Raw genomic sequence first — 19,943 nt, 5'->3', positions numbered from 1 at the left:
ATAATGATTTTTTATCCTATGATCCAGTTGCTCAGAATATATCATAGTCAAAACAAACTTATCTATCTATTTATCTATCTGACATCCTAAAATTCCCCCAAACATGCACACACAAGTCTGTTGCATATTTGAGCTGGACGAAACGGTGCTACCACCTATATGACCCCAATCCCACTCATGGAAGAAACACCACACACTATTTCTTTTTTAAATGTATTGTTAGGCATGAGAATAATAGGTATTTTAATGAAGAGAAAAAGTACATTTTTAAAAGTAAAAAACACACAAATAGAATCTGGTATGCAATGCACTACCCTATTCCCTCACTGGCTTGGCACTTGAAGCATTCACCCATATCACTCACCCCTTATGACAGCCCTCAACACATAATTATATCCAATCATCAAATCTTTTATTATTCTTTCCATACCACAGTTCTGTATGTTCATGGTCATCAAATGCCCATATTTGGTGGACATGAGGGACAAATGAGCTAAAATGATTGTTAACTGGACATGTCGGACATACAGGTACCCAATCAACTGTTATGTCGTTATTTTTTACCAGTTGAAAAAACACTCTATATCCAGAATGTATAAGAAAAAAAAGAGATGTGAAAGTTTATTCTCTGGACTTTTCAAGAGCCGATAATAAAATAATTGCCCAAGGGTCTGTACTATATACATCACATCATATGATTTTTAACTATATTGTAACGACAACTTACCTTTATGATCATTCTTCAACATTAGCTTAAGGACCTGATCAAAACGAACTTGACCATTGGACTTGAATGGAATGCCCATCATTTAAGTTTTAATGTATTTTTGAATCAGTTGAGTCTGATTTATTGTCAATTAATAATAAATTTTAAAATATCTTTTTTTTGTTTAAATAAAATTTATATGTGAAAGAAAACTCAAAATGCAATGAAGGATAATCCTAATGCTAAAGAAACAAGAAATACTGATTCAGCAAAAATTACAGTTTCCATTAATAATTAAATTAGAAGGACTTTTTCATTTGTTACAGTTTCTACATCTCTTTGAATGTTTTGCTACATCTGAGATATCAAGCCACCACATCAATTTTTTTGGGAAAAATATCTAGGAAGAGCCTTTAGAATTTATGATCCCTGATAACAACGTAAACTGGATAGAAATATACACTGTTGGAGGTGTGGAATGCACAGAACACATATAAATATAATGAACATACCCATGGTTGGAGGTGTGGAATCCATTAGAATACTTGGAGTTGTGCTCTTCGTACACAGTCCTGCCCCATTACAACACCAAACAGTGACATAGTATCTACTACCATCATTCAGATCCAGGTCTGTAAATATGTAATCTCTCACAATTCCATTCAGCTGTCATTGAAAAATAAAAGTGAATTTTTATTTTGCAAATTATGTTTCTCCAAGAATACTTAATCACATTTAAGTTAAGAAATTAACTCAGATACTACTTGAATCTCACCTTACCAGACAGACCACACACACACACACACACACACACACAGAAGAAATTCTAACCTCTTACATCCCCTTATCACCCTAGATGGCCATGCACCAAATTGATGTTTACTAGTTTAAGCTGAGTGATAGATCAGCAAGGATGGTTTCTTTTTACGATGGTGTGGGAAGGTTTAATGGTAATATAACTTAATACATATTTACAAAGAACCACAACTTACTTAAATATTTAGCTTTCTTAATTCAATACATGTTCATGATTATGTGATGGCAAGATAACGAGAAGCCTGTCTCAGCAAGGATAAAGCAAATAAGACTGTGGCTGTCTGAACAGAGAGGGGTTATCAACATTATCACTGTGTAATTATGTCACCTAATTTTTTCTTCTTCTTGGAACCAGAACAGTTGGGAAAATGCATAGCCCCAAAGCCCCTCCATCATGACTCACAGAACGTCCACAGCCCAGGGTTCTTGCTCTGCAGTAGAGCAGTGATGGTGGGCAGTTTGTGATTTCATCTTGCCACAAAAATGGCTATCATGGGACACCCCCAATTATACAAATCTGTTGAAAGACCTATTGATGATGGGACCACTTCATATGAAGGGTCTTCACCCTTCTTGATAGTCAGTCAGCTAGATCATTAAACCTAGTGGGAATATGTCTGTTCTGAAGCATAATCATCACCTGCAATTTGGGAACATCAGGGCAGAAAGTCAAAGACCAAAATGCATTGATCGGTTGATTTAATCCCCTACTGTCTGAGGAGAGATGTCACCAACAAAGAGTTGTCCAACATGATGAGAACTAAAATTCCACTGAGCTGATCATTCCAGAAAATAAATGCATTACTATAACCTTCATTTTCAGAAGATTGGAATGAAGTGGTATTTCCTTCTGCTGCTACTTACACTGACTATGGTAAAGCATGACTACAGGTAATCCCTCCAACTGACAGGTACAAAATCACAGGCATGTTTTCAGAAGATTAATGTGAACTGACATCAACTTCAGCCAACACTTGCCACTGACTGGGGTGTGGCATGGCAACAAGTGACCTCCCCAACTGTACAAACTGGTGTCAGTATTGACTGCAACTTCCAGCTGGTTCTTCTCCAGATGAAATCATTCTAAGAGTCATCGTACATCGTGCCACTGAAGCAGAAATGTTTTTCTTTACTTCTGCCAAAATTATACATCAGATAATCAACCAAAACAGGAGTGCCATTAGGCCAGTAGAGCCATCTGCAAATGGGTGGGTGAAAAGGTGGCCAAAAAGAAAAATTTGATGCCACAATCAGCAGCTGAGGTGTTACAAAACTCCTTTGTTGAAATCCACTCCATATTGGACATGGGTTTTGTGAGCTGTTTTAGATGCTACATGAATGAAAGGGAAGATGACAAAATGTTGACACTGGTGAAAATAGATTGTAATCAATGATTACATAGCTCACCATTTTTTTTTACTATTCTCCATTCACCACTGTAAACATTATTATATGCAAAATACATTTGGACTCAAGTGATCTTTGCCCAAATTTCAGACTTCCCAGTAAGGCAATTTTTGCAATTTTCTATCTTTACATCTGACTTTTTAATTATTTTAAAATATGGAATGCAGATTTTTAAATGGTACTATATGGCTGGACAGTATTGTTCTGACATTTGCATAATGACCTACTTCACCACCCACCCACCCTATTGTGACAGGGCATAAAATGCCTAAACAAATAAAAATGAACATTCCTTTTTCTATCATATGAAAGTAGCGATAATAAATTGATAATGGGGACTTTTGGTGGCTGAGTGGTCTAAGGTGCACTCCCTTAAAGATCACTCATACATCTCACCTCTGTCTTCATGGGTACGAGTCTCAGTTTGGCCAATAAGCATATGTGAGAGAGCTTGTCAGTAGCTTCCTGTGGTTTGGTCGTTTTTCCCAGTTTCTTCCTCCACCAAATATATTGGCCACCATGTATAGCTTATTTTGTACTGAGAAATGTTGTTAAACCCACAAAAAGAAAAGAAACAAAATAAGCTGATCATACACACATTGAAGTTATTTATTCAATGTAAGGCCAAAAATTACTGGACCTTTCAAAGGGAAATTATTCTGATAGTTTGCTGGAGTGAAAGACCAGACATGTTTTGAAAGATGAATTTATAACATTATGACCAAGAAATCTTAGCGATTTTTTTAGAGACTTGAATGGTCTAGTGGCAAGTATGGCTACCTTGCATGTAGATGAAGCAAGTTCAAATCCATAATGTGCATTTACTTTTTCTACAATTTTATTTTTTAAAATGTTTTGCCTTGAATTGGGAAGAAGACTGATGTTACTGATATTGTCTGAGCAAATAGACACAAAATGCAGCTGATGTCACAATACTGAGTGGGATACTGTTAAAAATTTGCCACTTCAATCTGTTGTACATATTGCTATTGATCACAATTGAGCATAAAATAAAAAGAAAATTGGCTTGCCCCAACTGAATAACGGATAATTTTTATTTTATCTCATAGGTGAAAAATATATTTTTCTCTCTCATAAACTCATTGTCGAATATAAAGGTATCTGCCAACGTATGTGACCTGACTTTTGTGAATTTCATGTTAATGTGATTTCATATTAATTTTGTAAAATTATTTTTGTGAAGAATAAATGGACTTAAATTATTTGTCTAAATTAAAAAAATAGAATTCATAAACAGCTAAAATGAAGTTTATTGAATTGCATATTTTTCTATGAAAGTGAAAAGCATATAAACCAAAGATTTTGAGTTATATATTTATAGTTAGGTGACCACTCTTGGGAATGTATCTATCATGCAAGTCAGAGGTTAGCTGTATTAAGATTAAAATACTTTTTGTACAATTTATATTAAATAACGTTTTAAATTTTCTTTACACTGATTATCCGTGTTAAGATAGTGAAAACAAGGATAATATAAATAAGTTTGTGAATTTTAAGAGAAGAACTCACGGGAATAGAAGACAGATTAAAGTCCCCTCCCACATGGGATTCTATGGACACATATTGTCGATCGATAAATGATTCATCATCATAGACTCCCCATTCCACCATCAGCGTTGTCCGTGTCATCAGCGTGTTGAGCAGTATGCTGCCAAATGGACCCAGAGTTGCTTCCTTAGAGAAGACTGGAGGAGTATTGTCAACCATAAAACCATTTGATGTTGCTTCTGCATAGAGCCCTGTAAAAGTAGATATCAAACCAGTTTATAATGATCATAGACTTGATGAAAATGGTCTTCTCTGACAGCCAGTTGTTAAACAGTGAGCATCATAAAGTCTGATAGAATGAGAGACTGCTTTTTTGTAGAAAAAACATAACCACCACAGCTAAAGGAAATCTAATATAAAGTCTCAGAGAAACCATTAGTTCTTGCAAAAGTTTGCTTGAGTGACAAAAATCCAACTGAAAAGGTCAATCTACTGAAAAACTGCTAAAAAAAAGGTTTTCGCTAGACCAGAAAAGTGATAAAACACAAATAAACTGCTTTAATGGCATCTAAATTTAATTAGGTCATGTTCATATGCATATCACTGCAAATGAATACATTTCAAATGCATAGCTTAGGACAGCATGTCAAGTAACTGCAAATTAATAAATTTCATATGCATAGATTAGAACAGTGTGTCAAGTAAGTGCAAATTAATACATTTCATGTGCATACCTTAGGACAGTGTGTCAAGCAACTGCAAATTAATACATTGCATAGATTTGGACAGTGAGTCAAGTAATTGCAAATTATTAAATTGCATATGCATAGCTTTGGACAGTGTGTCAAGTAACTGCAAATTAATACATTTCATATGCATAGCTTTGGATAGTGTGTCAAGTAACTGCCAATTAATACATTTCATATGCATAGCTTTGGATAGTGTGTCAAGTAACTGCAAATTAATACATTTCATATGCATAGCTCTGGACAGTGAGTCAAGTAACTGCAAATTAATACATTTCATATGCATAGCTTTGGATAGTGTGTCAAGTAACTGCAAATTAATACATTTCATATGCATAGCTCTGGACAGTGAGTCAAGTAAGTGCAAATTAATACATTTCATATGCATAGCTCTGGACAGTGAGTCAAGTAACTGCAAATTAATACATTTCATATGCATAGCATTGGACAGTGAGTCAAGTAAGTGCAAATTAATACATTTCATATGTATAGCTTTGGACAGTGTGTCAAGTAAGTGCCAATTAATACATTTCATATGCATAGATTTGGACAGTTTGTCAAGTAAGTGCCAATTAATACATTTCATATGCATAGATTTGGACAGTTTGTCAAGTAAGTGCTAAGAGCATTAGCATTAAAATAAATCTAAGTACAAATAATGAAATAAATGTACATGTATTAGTGACGAAAATGGTGATATTCAGCAAGAACCACTTGAAATTGCAAATGCACTTAATGATTACTTTGTGAATATAAAAAAGGTTGTGGATCTCACAGCTCATAAAAGGTTCCTCTGAGTAATGAATTAAATGAGTTATTTCCTCAAAAGTTAGCAAAGAGTGCTTCTTCAATCTAAGTATTTCCATAGGTATTTTTCCCAACAGGTAAAACTGGCAAAAGTAACTCCAATACATAAGAAGGGAGAACTTTTTGAAATAAATAACTATACACCTATATCAATCTTATCATCACTTTCAAAGCTATTAGAAAGATATGTTTGTAATGAATTTAAATACTGCCTAGAATAATTTAATTTACTATATTCACAATAATCAGGATTATGTGGAGGACATTCATGCCAGACTACACTAACTAGATTGGTGGCTGATCGGTTAACAACAATGAATTAAAGTAACCTTTTAAGGCACAATGTTTCTTGACCTTACAAAGGCTTTTGAACTTGTAAATCACAAAATCCTGTTGGAAAAATCTCAGAATATCACGTTTTATTAAAGCTTAACTTTGTTTCAATCCTATCTTGAAGGCAGTCAACAAAAAGTTTCAATTTTAAATAAACTTTCAGATAAGAAACTGATAAAGTCAGGTGTTCCACAAGGATCAGTTCTTGGACCATTACTTTTTCTGCTGTACATCAATGACTGACCATATCACATTGAGCTATCCACAACCATCATGTTTGCAGATGGCATGACAAAATACAACACTGGATCATCAGGCCATGAAATTAGTACTAAATCAAAAAAGATTTCGGAAAAATAAATAACTGGTATGAGCACAATGGTATGAAGATAAATGCAGCCAAATCAAAAGCCATCATCACATGTAGATGAGCAAGAGTAAAAGCTAAGAAAAATGATTTCAAAGTAATGATAAAAGGAATGGATATAAAACAGTCTGAAAATGAAAACTACTTGGCATTGTGATAGACAATATATTATGCTGGAAAATACAAGTTGATAAGGTCATTAAAAAAGTTAACTTACTTCATCATCTCATCAACAGAATAAAATTTCCCTCAAGAACAGAGAAAGATATTCTACAATGCGTATATTATGCCACACCTAGAATAGTGTTGTTCTGTCTGGGGTAATAGTGGTAAAGAAAATCAGGATTGATTACTGAAACTTCAATAAGAGCAGCTAGAGTTATTCCTGATGCTGAAACACCATGAACAAATCTTTTTAAAAACCTAATGTGGCTTCCATTTCAGCAGAGATCTCAGTTTCAAAAGGGTTTTCTAGTCAATAAATCCTTACATGGGTTGGTTCCTGATTATCTTTAATGTAACTTCAAATTTGATGAAAATATACATATGTATGAACTAAGATCCATCTCAAACAATAAGTTACATTTACCTAAACAAATTCAGAGTTTTATAAGAAGAGTTTTGCTTTTTCTGGAGCCAAACTATGGAATTCCATACCACCTTATATAAAGTCAGCTGACTCATGCCAAGCTTTCAAAAAGCTTCTCACTCGACATCAACAGAAACAATAATTTGTATGATTTTGGTTAATTCAGTGCTACTATTACAGCATTGTTATCATGTACTCTCCTATGTTTTACACATGTTCACTAGTACTATTTGTATGAATCCTGTGTTCTCATCCTTAAATTCTTGTGTATATTATAGTTAAGCAGTAGATCAATTGCCAAGTTTTTAATAGCATTCGTTGTCTAAAGACACCTCATCTTATAAACATTGTGTATTATATATATATATATATATATATATATATATATATATATATATATATATATATATATATATATATATATATATATATATATATTTGTACAAATACCATTGTAGAAGGCCTCATGGAAGATTTGTCAGTTGATCAAATGAGTTTCTTCTTTAAATAAAGTTATTATTATTATTATTAAGTAAACTTTGTTTAAAAAGCTGTGATTTTACAGAAATAAGTACCTAAGTCTGGAAATGGATCTGTTGAGTATAATGGTCATGAACAGTTTATACCACATGCAAATATTTGTAGGAGCAAGATGAAAGAGTTTGAATCCAAGGCTTTCCCATCACACACATCATACCCTGTATTACTGTTATTCTTAAATGAATGAAACGCTCTGGTTTGAAATTATTTTGCACCTTCTGTCATGTGACGTACCTGCTTTATTGTAAATTCTTATTGTTGTGTAGATCATTATTTGTACTGGAAGCTTAGAAATGTTGCGTCGTTGAACATCTGCGATGATGACCTCCTCTGCAAGGTGTAGATTTGTTTCAGGAATGATATTACTACCTCCTGGACTGGTACCCACTCGATATGTGTATCTATCTAATCCAGACTGAGAGTCAGAATATCCAAACCATTCTGCAGCCAAGTATATACTGAAATTAATAGAGACTGAATGAATCTGTTGTGCTGAAAATTGTTTCCCAGTAGAAATAAAGAGAGATATCCCAAAACTAAAAAACTCCTAAATAAATAAAAAGAGAATATTAATATGGTAATCTGACATCTCCCTGCAAAAAGGTTATCGACAACCTATATTGTAGCACTGTTCAGGGAAGCCATACTAGTGTAACATATTAGTGGTCACCTATTATGAGGGTATATTAATCACCTTCTGTATATGTATGGTCCCTTATTAAAACAATGACCAGAGGAACCATAAAAATGTACACTGTTATGTGTGTGGTCACCTTATAATGAGGTACAATAAATTTCCCCTGTAGAAGTACCTCAATCCCTCATTATAACACAGCTTAGGAGCACCAAACTAGTGTACCATGAATAACTGTTAACTCTTACACCAGGATAAAAATAACTCCCAATAGTTCAGATCATTCCATGCCTTAAACCTCCTACTCTCATAATAACTCCCAAGTATTATGCTCTCAATTTTCATTTCTCCTAAAATAAATCCATAAAAATAGATATATTGTATGCAATTCACTGAAGCCATGTTCTATTTTTATCTCCTGTGAATATTCTTGTGATGAAATAATTATTATCACACTATAAAGAATTCTTTTCTTCAGTATATAGAACGTTATGTTTATACATTATTCACATAAAATGTATGACTTCTTTAACCCCAAACAACAACACTGCAATAAAAATAAAAATAAACCAGAACAATACAATTGTCATCAATTAGTTTCCCAACAGTCATCACTGTGAATCCCAACAGTAATCCCAAAAGTGATCACTGTGAATCCCAACAGTAATCCCAACAGTGATCACTGTGAATGCTGTGTAATTTTATCTACAACCAAAATAGCATCTACATTTGCACCAAAGAAACTTTCATGAGTAAACACCTGGCATTACTCTACCGTATATGTAAAACTTAATTACCATCATTAAATTAATAGAAGGAATGCAAAAACACATGTAGCAGGAGCATATATTTTATAATTTCATATATTCATGTTTTGATTAGGCAGAAGTAGATATTTAATTATTTTATGTAGTTGACGTTTATTAATGAGTGAAATAAAGTCATCAGTTGCAGTTATTGTGTTATTCTCATTTTGCACATATTTAGCCATTTAGGTAACCTTGAAACAGGATTACCTGTTGAGTTTTTTTCACTGAGCAATGAAGCTACCCTGATTACTGTTCATGCTGGATTATACTATTGTATGACAAGTGGTATTAGGTAACTTTCTGATTGGTTAATTTGCTACTTGTCTGTATAAACAACATAGTATGAACAGCATATTAGTGGTGGTCATTCCATTGGAGCTTCTGAAGGGTGCTGGTCATGGCATTGCATTAAGAAAAGTGCCTGATGATTCTTTTGCTTCAAGGAAAATGTGACTTGGCCCATATGTTAAGGTAAATAGATTTATAATATAGTTAATGTAACAGTTTATTTTATATGTACTCTGTATATTTCTCTGGAATCTATGTTGATGTATTTTAGTACATTTTAATAGGTTATCAACCTGCATATTCTTTTATGAGCCTATCATTCCATCCATATGCCTGTCTGTCTGTCTGTCTGCTATCTACTTTTGCTCTACACACTCATTGTTGTGTTTAGGTTTATTTGATCCACTATTTCTCTAGATGGATAATCAATAAATATATGGTATAGTAAGTTATTCGTACTGAATGTACTGTAAACAGAATTGATGAATTTTAACATACAGACCAATAATGCACTGATGACTGTATTATTTATTGTTGTAGTAAATGTATTTTTATTGCATTTGTAGGGTGTAACAAAGCAGGAGAAATGTATCAATCTTCACTTGTGAAAATATCAGATTTACCATCATGCCTTACAATGCCTGATTGTGTGATCCCATAAATGTTGTACCTACTGTTAAAATGAGTACTTTGTGAACAAGAACAAATAATCAGAAACTGCATTACATTTCAGACATGGAAATTAATCTTTGATAAGAAATTTGACCAGATACCATTTGCATCTCTGAGGCTATTTTCTCTTACTTCCTTGACCTCAACAACAAAGCCACTGTGTTGCACTGCTAAATCAGACTTGCACTGCTTTCAGATAGTCAAAAAGATTACAAAATGACAATAAGGTAATTAACTGCAACAGATTAGATTGACCCAATCCTACCACTGTCTTAAGTCATGTAAATTTATATCATCATGCTATGAAAAAGGTGAGAATGTTGTGCAGAAGAGTGTTGTTGTTGTTGGGTTTAATGCCATTTTTCAGCACACGATAGGCTATACATGGCGGCCTGTATTAATGGTGGAGGAAGAACATGGGAAAACCCCAGAAAGAACCACCGACCCACGAGAAGCTACTGGCAAGCTTTCTCACATACCCACACTGGCTGAATCCGAGACTCGAACTGGCACAGACAGAGGTGTGATGGCAGTGATCCGTAACAGAGAGCGCTTTAGAACACTTGGCCACTCGGGGCCCTGATGCAGAAGAGTGAGATTAATCTTCTAAACTTTAATTCTGGAGCAAGTTTGGGATATAATAAAAAGAAAAGAATTTCTTTTTCTATGTTAATACTGGATATATTTCATCTTGTGGTACCAAAAACAATATATTTTAACTTGTGGCCTTCCCACTCATTAAAATGTGTTTCTGGTACCAGATGATGAAACATATCCAGTATGAACATAATGAAAAGAAAATATTCTCTTTATACTGGAATCACTCAAACACAGATTCTACTTGATTTGGGATCGACCTGAAATACTCTCATGGTTGGATCAGCCTGGCAATCCAATACAGTCATATGCAGCGGCAGATTCTGATTAATCTGAGATCGACCTAAAATACTCTTATCCTGGGATCAGCCTGGTAATCAAATAGTCATATGCAATATCAGATTCTACTTAATTTGGGATTGACCTAAATACTCTTATCCTGGGATCAGCCTGGTAATCAAATAGTCATATGCAGTGGCAGATCCTACCTCAAGAGTAAAGACAGCAACAGTTTCCTTTGTTTAAGTGATGAAATTGTTATTACTGTAATAAATTGACATGGAATATTTGTGAAATGCAGTGTTAACTGAGACAGTGTCTAACTCGTACTCATGTCTTTTATTCCTTACAAGGCATGTCTAAAACATTCCTTATTGCAAGGTGTATATTTTGTTGTGTATATACAAGAAACGCCTAAAACATTCCTTATTGCAAGGTGTTGTCTTTATATAATGCATTTCTAAAACATTCCTTATTGCAATGTGTACATTTTTTTGTGTATATACAAGACATGTCTAAAACATTCCTTATTGCAATGTATATATTTTGTTGTGTATATACAATGTATGTCTAAAACATTCCTTATTGCAATGTGTATATTTTGTTGTGTGTATACAATGTATGTCTAAAACATTTCTTATTGCAATGTGTATATTATGTTGTGTATATACAATGTATGTCTAAAACATTCCTTATTGCAATGTGTATATTTTGATGTGTATATACAATGTATGTCTAAAACATACCTTATTGTAGCGTGTATATTATGTTGTGTATATACAATGTATGTCTAAAACATTCCTTATTGCAATGTGTATATTTTTTTGTGCATATACAATCTATGTTTAAAACATTCTTTATTGCAATGTGTATATTTTGTTGTGTATATACATGGCATGTCTAAAATATTCCTTATTGTAATGTGTATATTATCTTGTGTATATACAATGTATGTCTAAAACATTCCTTATTGCAATGTGTATATTTTGATGTGTATATACAATGTATGTCTAAAACATACCTTATTGTAGCGTGTATATTATGTTGTGTATATACAATGTATGTCTAAAACATTCCTTATTGCAATGTGTATATTTTTTTGTGAATATACAATCTATGTCTAAAACATTCCTTATTGCAATGTGTATATTTTGTTGTGTATATACATGGCATGTCTAAAATATTCCTTATTGCAATGTGTATATTATCTTGTGTATATACAATGTATGTCTAAAACATTCCTTATTGCAATGTGTATAATTTGTTGTGTACATACATGGCATGTCTAAAATATTCCTTATTGCAACATGTATATTATCTTGTGTATATACAATGTATGTCTAAAACATTCCTTATCGCAACATGTACATTTTGTTGAATATAAAGAGAAGAAAACATATTTACTTAATCAGAATAAAATATAAAAACCTTTACAATTCAATGTAAATTTATAATTAGTTTCTCTCAATACCTTGCTGTAGAGACTCCAGTCACACCATTCTACAACAGCATCAGCTAGAGCAAACAATGTGATAATTTACATCATGAAATTACTAAATCAAATAACATTACTCACTCCAAGGCCTGGTATTAAATATCAGTCCCTCTAAGTCCTTCTAGCACTGACTAAATCAATAACCTTTACTCACTCAGAGGCCTGGTAATAAATATCAGTTCCTCTAACTCCATCTAGCACTGTTCCTGGGATAGGGGGCGAGTTATCAAGGGTGATTCCATCAGACGTCACTGTTGTACACATGTCAGCACCATTACATGCAGTGATACTTGCATAGTAGGTCAGGCCTGACACTAGTGGAAGGTGAAGAATTGTAACCTCTGCAAAAAATGTTCAATATTCAATGTTTTTCCATAAGAGCAGAGCAGTGTTCCATGAAAAACCACGTCTCAATTAACTGTCATTCATATTATGATGTAGGTTTTTTTATGTAGCTGAGACAGGAACTCTTTGCATATATGGATAAAAGTTTTATTTTACCAAACATTTAATTGAATACAGAAACTGATGTTGAATATGCATGACTGTCAAAACATGAATACAGCAACTGATGAAGATATATGACTGTCAAAAAAATGAATACAGTAACAAATGTTGAAGATATATGACTGTCAAAACATAAATACAGCAACTGATGTTAAAAATATATGACTGTCAAAACATGAATACAGCAACTGATGTTGAAGATATATGACTGTCAAAACATGAATACAGCAACAACTAAACCTTGCCAATTATCATGATCTCATAGCCACTACTGCTGCAGGAAATGTATCTATTCAGAGATACAACAAAAAAGAACCTGTCATTATGAAACTAAAAATAAAATAGGAGTTTCCATTTTTTTATACTTTTGCCTCTTCTTTCCTGTTTTCAGTTCTTGTCAAACCAAAAGCTTGTTCGTTGAAAAGCTTCATTCTCTTCCATAACCAAATTTTAAACTGATATATGGCTGCATTCCATTCTAAAACCAATTATAAACTGAAATAAGATAGATATATATCAACCAATTATTATAGTCCAGTCTGCCATTAGTCCAGTCTGCCCCAAAACTAAAATAAGATAGATATATATCAACCAATTATTATAGTCCAGTCTGCCCAAAAACTGAAATAAGATAGATATATATCAACCAATTATTATAGTCCAGTCTGCCCAAAAACTGAAATAAGATAATATATCAACCAATTGTTATAGACAAGTCTGCCCAAAAACTGAAATATGATGGATAATTATCAACCAATTCTTATAGACCAGTCTACCCAAAAACTGAAATAAGATAGATATATATCAACCAATTATTTTAGTCCAGTCTGCCCAAAAACTGCACCCAGATGGTTAGTTTGGCATCTTTACTTTTTGGAAAAGAACAGTGCAGTGGACCAAAAAGAACATAAATTACACTCAGTAAACTGTTGTATTAAAATCAAGGATCCCTTTTGGACACCGGTACCAGAGTGTAAACATGGACTATGTTTATATGACTTTTATTTTTGATTGGGTTTGCCAAACATAATAGGTCTGACATTACAATAAATGTACATCTTTATTGTTCTATTTTCATCAGCAAAAGAACATAAAATGAAATACAATTTAATGGCGTTTTCAATCAACTGTAATTTGTAGCAATACCAATAGTTCCTAAATGCATAAAATACAACTTATTGTTTTTTTATGTAGTGATACCTAACACTCTTGATGCCAATATTTTAAAAATTTTATGGTTTTTTGTTAACCCTTTGCCTCATGCAAGTGTCTTTGCATGCCTCTACTCCATACACATGGAAGCGCCTTTTGATGCCTCTACTCCATTCACATGGAAGAGCCTTTTGATTCCTGCTGTAAACATCAGCCATTTTGAGATGGTTTTTGTAGCGCCACCTTCGAGTAAAACCCCCCTATTAGATACTACATTCATTTCTGCGAATGACAATTACCTCAGATCACGTGGTCACTGTTTATGCACTGGTCGATATCTGCTGTTTAAAGTAACTGGGTCATAATCTCCACTCTCCAAAATGGCGGTCACGGATTTCATTCAGTATTTACAAAGTTTTCACGATTAGAATCACAACTATGAAAGATTCAATAACTTAGGTAAAGGATCTGATATTGATGTAGGCAGCAATTAGTTTTTATAAATGTTCAAATTCAGATGACTTAGTGATGTAGACGCAGACGAAAAACATGTAAATTTCGAGTATGGGAAACGGCAGCTACGGTTGGTCATGCAGCCTCACTGACGTGACGGTGAATGAGTTCTCTCAAGATTTTAAAGCACATAAAAAATTCTTCTGTGAAAAATAATTACACAGCTATAACAATTGGACTTTACTCTTAAATTTTTCCACAAAAAATAGATGTGTACCAAAAATGTAAAATGGTTAAAATTGCTGTTAAACATAACATACACTACACTGCTTAACAGTTCACAGGCATGCCTATGCATATGCGGTTGTCTAGGTAACAGGTGTTCTATTTATAGCATGCTGCACTTTGTCACTATGCTCTATGAGGTAAAAGATTAATGTAGTGATACCTACCACTCTTGATTCCAATATTCTATATTTTAATGGGAGCTTTTAATGTAGTGATACCTACCACTCTTAATTCAAACATTCTACATTTTAATGGGAGCTTTTAATGTAGTGATACCTACCACTCTTGATTCCAATATTCTACATTTTAATGGGAGCTTTTAATGTAGTGATATCTACCACTCTTGATTCCAATATTCTACATTTTAATGGGAGATTGTAATGTAGTGATACCTACCACTCTTGATTCCAATATTCTGCATTTTAATGGGAGCTTTTAAAGTAGTGATACCTACCACTCTTGATTCCAATATTCTACATTTTAATGGGAGCTTTTAAAGTAGTGATACCTACCACTCTTGATTCCAATATTCTACATTTTAATGGGAGATTGTAATGTAGTGATACCTACCACTCTTGATTCCAATATTCTGCATTTTAATGGGAGCTTTTAAAGTAGTGATACCTACCACTCTTGATTCCAATATTCTACATTTTAATGGGAGCTTTTAAAGTAGTGATACCTACCACTCTTGATTCCAATATTCTACATTTTAATGGGAGATTGTAATGTAGTGATACCTACCACTCTTGATTCCAATATTCTGCATTTTAATGGGAGCTTTTAAAGTAGTGATACCTACCACTCTTGATTCCAATATTCTACATTTTAATGGGAGCTTTTAAAGTAGTGATACCTACCACTCTTGATTCCAATATTCTACATTTTAATGGGAGCTTTTAAAGTAGTGATACCTACCACCCTTGATTCCAATATTCTACATTTTAATGGGAGATTTTAATGTAGTGATATCTACCACTCTTGATTCCAATATTCTGCATTTTAATGGGAGCTTTTAAAGTAGTGATACCTACCACTCTTGATTCCAATATTCTGCTTTGAGGTTTGGCTTTATATTACTTTTGAAAATAATTTAGAGTGTCCCAAGACTTATAGTGTCTCAAGACTTACAGTCATTATGAGTAATTTTTAAAAAAAGTATTTATAATACTATACTTGATGTACATATTCTACAATTTAATGGGCCTTTTATGTAGTGATACCTACCACTCTTGATACCAATATTCTGCTCTCTCAGAATATCTTCACACTGTGGACATCTGCCAACACTGATGTAGTATGACATAATTGCAGAGTGTGGGTCATAAAATCCCTCCCAGCGAACAGTCAAATTTTTCAAGTCTGTCTGAAAGTCCAGGTCCTTGATACCCAACTGGTCTGCCAAGGAAGAATTCCCATCATAAACATGCCCCACAATAGGTGGTGAGGCCTCCACTATGTAGGCCCAGGATGTGGCAAGGGATGACAGACCTAAATTGTTGAAGGCCTGTAACATAAACATTAGATTTATAATGTTACTTGGTATGTCCAATTATATATATATTGTTTCAAGACAAATGCGATTTCCAACTATTTTCAATATGGCATAACTTTTATAAAAGAAATTGAAAAATTACCATCACAATATTAAACTGAGTTAGAAATCAAAGTTGTTTTTAATATTTTACTTGCAATATTACAGTAAATTTAATGCAATGCCAAATATTCATTTTCTGATGCATTAGTTCAAGTCTCTGGCGACATCCCACTGGCAGCAGACTTGCATTTCCTCAGGGAGGGGCTTGTATTGCAGTGCCTGACAATATTTATTTCATTATGTTTTGGTCATTCTCAAATATATGTTCCAAAATGTATGACTGTAACAATAATTAGATTTGTGAATAGCAGTTTTCATAGCTGTCATTCAAGAGCGCTGTAAGTATTGGCTGCTCTATTTCGCTACAGCATTTGATTTCTACCTTTCAAGCACCACCTTGGATTCTTTTGTAACTGACAATCAGCTAAACTGATACCTTGTAAATTAGAACTGAAGGCAAAAGCCTCCCATTAAATAAAGTTGGGTGTGCACAGGAAACAGAGGCCAAGTCTGGTGTGCATAGGAAGCAGAGGCCAAGTCGGGTGTGCATAGGAAGCAGAGGCCAAGTCGGGTGTGCATAGGAAGCAGAGGCCAAGTCGGGTGTGCATATGAAGCATAGGCCAAGTCAGGTGTGCATATGAAGCAGAGGCCAAGTCGGGTGTGCATATGAAGTAATGGACTAGTCAGATGTGTAATGAAGCAGAGGAAAAGTCTGGTGTGCAAAGGAAGCAGAGGCCAAGTCTGGTGTGCAAAGGAAGCAGAGGCTAAGTCAGATGTGCATATGAAGTAATGGACTAGTCAGATGTGTAATGAAGCAGAGGAAAAGTCTGGTGTGCAAAGGAAGCAGAGGCCAAGTCGGGTGTGCATAGGAAGCAGAGGCTAAGTCAGATGTGCATATGAAGTAATGGACTAGTCAGATGTGTAATGAAGCAGAGGAAAAGTTGAGTGTGCATATGAAGCAGAGGCCAAGTCAGGTGTGCATATGAGGCAGAGGCCAAGTCAGGTGTGCATAGGAAGCAGAGGCCAAGTCAGGTGTGCATAGGAAGCAGAGGCCAAGTCAGGTGTGCATAGGAAGCAGAGGCCAAGTCAGGTGTGCATAGGAAGCAGAGGCCAAGTCAGGTGTGCATAGGAAGCAGAGGCCAAGTCAGGTGTGCATATGAAGTAATGGACTAGTCAGATGTGTAATGAAGCAGAGGAAAGGTTGGGTGTGCATAGGAAGCAGAGGCCATGTCGGGTGTGCATATGAAGCAGAGGCCAAGTCGGGTGTGCATAGGAAGCAGAACTAGGGTGCATATGTCGTACAGGGCAACTAGTGTGCACATCTGTAGCAGAGGACACATTGAGAGTGCATCTGTTTTACAGGGCACATCAGGTGCGCATCTGTTGCACAGGACATGTCAGGTGCACATCTGTTGTATTTAAAATTGCATAAAATAAATTACATTCACAGATTTACAACTGAATTGACCAGTATGTAATAGAGAGATTTCACTGAAAATTGTTAACGAACCCAACTTGTTTCATTGAAACACTCAAGATACCAATGTCATTCACAATAGTATGAGACTACTGTATTTAAATCTTGCAATTTTAAATGAAGTTAATGCTGAATGAAAACCAATTCTAACATATTTAAAATTGGGACATCATTGTCCCAAACTTCTGTCCAGTAAGCTCAAGGAAAACTAACCCTGACAGATATAAAGTATGGATATCCTTCTCTCAGAGACACTGGATTATTGGTGTCAGAGTCAGCACAGGTGTCTCTGGTTAAAGTGTATGTCATGGCATCATCCAGACCTGGCTCTGATCCAACAGCCCACAGGTAGTAATCTATTTCACTCTCCACTTCAAAGAATACGCCATTCCAGCTGGAAAAGACAAATGAATGATTGTCACTCTCCAATAGTATATGTATTCATAAGCTGAAAGCAAAATATGGTATCTTGAATGTGGTTTTGTGATCATTAAAGTATGGTGTCTTTATCATTAAAGTATGATGTCTTGAATGTGGTTCTGTGATCATTAAAGTATGGTATTTTTATCATTAAAGTATGGTGTATTGAATGTGGTTCTCTGATCATTAAAGTATGGTGTCTTGAATGTGGTGCTGTGATCATTAAAGTATGGTGTATTGAATGTGTTGCTGTGGTCATTAAAGTATCATGTCTTGAATGTGGTGCTGTGATCATTAAAGTATCGTGTCTTGAACGTGGTGCTGTGATCATTAAAGTATGGTGTATTGAATGTGTTCCTGTGGTCATTAAAGTATCATGTCTTGAATGTGGTGCTGTGATCATTAAAGTATGGTGTTTTTATCATTAAAGTATGGTGTCTTGAATGTGGTGCTGTGATCATTAAAGTATGGTGTATTGAATGTATTGCTGTGATCATTAAAGTATGGTGTATTGAATGTGGTGCTGTGATCATTAAAGTATGGTGTTTTTATCATTAAAGTATGGTGTCTTGAATGTGGTGCTGTGATCATTAAAGTATGGTGTATTGAATGTGTTGCTGTGGTCATTAAAGTATCGTGTCTTGAATGTAGTGCTGTGATCATTAAAGTATGGTGTCTTGAATGTGGTGCTGTGATCATTAAAGTATGGTGTACTGAATGTGGTGCCATGATCATTAACTCATTAACCCCTGTTGCCATAATAATGCATCATACTTTACCCCCCTCATCTCCCAAGTGTCACGATAACTTGGCACAATTTACCTTGTTTGACTCCTGGATGCTGCTCTTGAATGACAATATTAGTCTAGGCCTGTATTCTGAACTATGAGTTCAAGCAGTACAAAACATTGTTTCATTTCAAACCATTTCCTCATTATGCAGGCAGTTAATCATAACATTTTAGCCTACACGGAGGAAACACTACAGCATGAAGGAAACAAATTGGACTTCAATAGCACTAGAAATAGTGTAAATTATTTAGATCTGAAAATGATGCAAAATGACAAGAATCAACCACAGCTGGGAACAGAAAGTTGCCTGACAGACTCTGATGGAGAATTTTCAATTTTCATCAGGCCAGATTGATAGTGATATCAAAATACCCACTGAAGACATCAGCTGGAGTTATGAAAATGACAATGTTGAAGACAATAAAGAAGAAGAAAATGAAATAAGAGGTAATCAATGGATCACAACTGATAAAACACATGTTAGCATCAGGCGATTTGCAGGACCAACAACAAATTTAAACCTGGGCGTAAATGAATTTGAGTTTTGTATCTTTTTTGCAGAATTTCTGACCAAGCTGAATGAAACTGACACCAGCAGGAGGAAAAAGACCCAAACTGGAGATATGTTACAGAGACAGCATTGAAAAGCATGGTTGGGAATTAG

General features: G+C 34.5%; 1 protein-coding gene across 1 annotated transcript; it reads right to left on the bottom strand.

Moving 5' to 3' along the window:
- Window positions 1-1,126: 1,126 nt before the first annotated feature.
- On the bottom strand, window positions 1,127-19,423 carry LOC149790374 (uncharacterized). The gene is made up of 7 exons (XM_089973209.1): window positions 19,413-19,423; window positions 18,282-18,462; window positions 16,222-16,501; window positions 12,749-12,935; window positions 8,055-8,278; window positions 4,460-4,689; window positions 1,127-1,372 (listed from the first exon to the last, which is right to left on the bottom strand). Exons 1-7 carry the CDS (start codon window positions 19,421-19,423, stop codon window positions 1,127-1,129), a joined length of 1,359 nt encoding a protein of 452 aa, XP_089829335.1.
- Window positions 19,424-19,943: the final 520 nt, after the last annotated feature.

The sequence above is a fragment of the Sinohyriopsis cumingii genome, chromosome 10 (genome assembly GCF_028554795.1).
Source record: "Sinohyriopsis cumingii isolate HCF-2022 chromosome 10, ASM2855479v2, whole genome shotgun sequence".
Taxonomy (NCBI): Eukaryota; Metazoa; Mollusca; class Bivalvia; order Unionida; family Unionidae; genus Sinohyriopsis; species Sinohyriopsis cumingii.
Note: the sequence above shows the minus strand (reverse complement) of the source record. Positions and strands in the feature narration are given on the sequence as shown.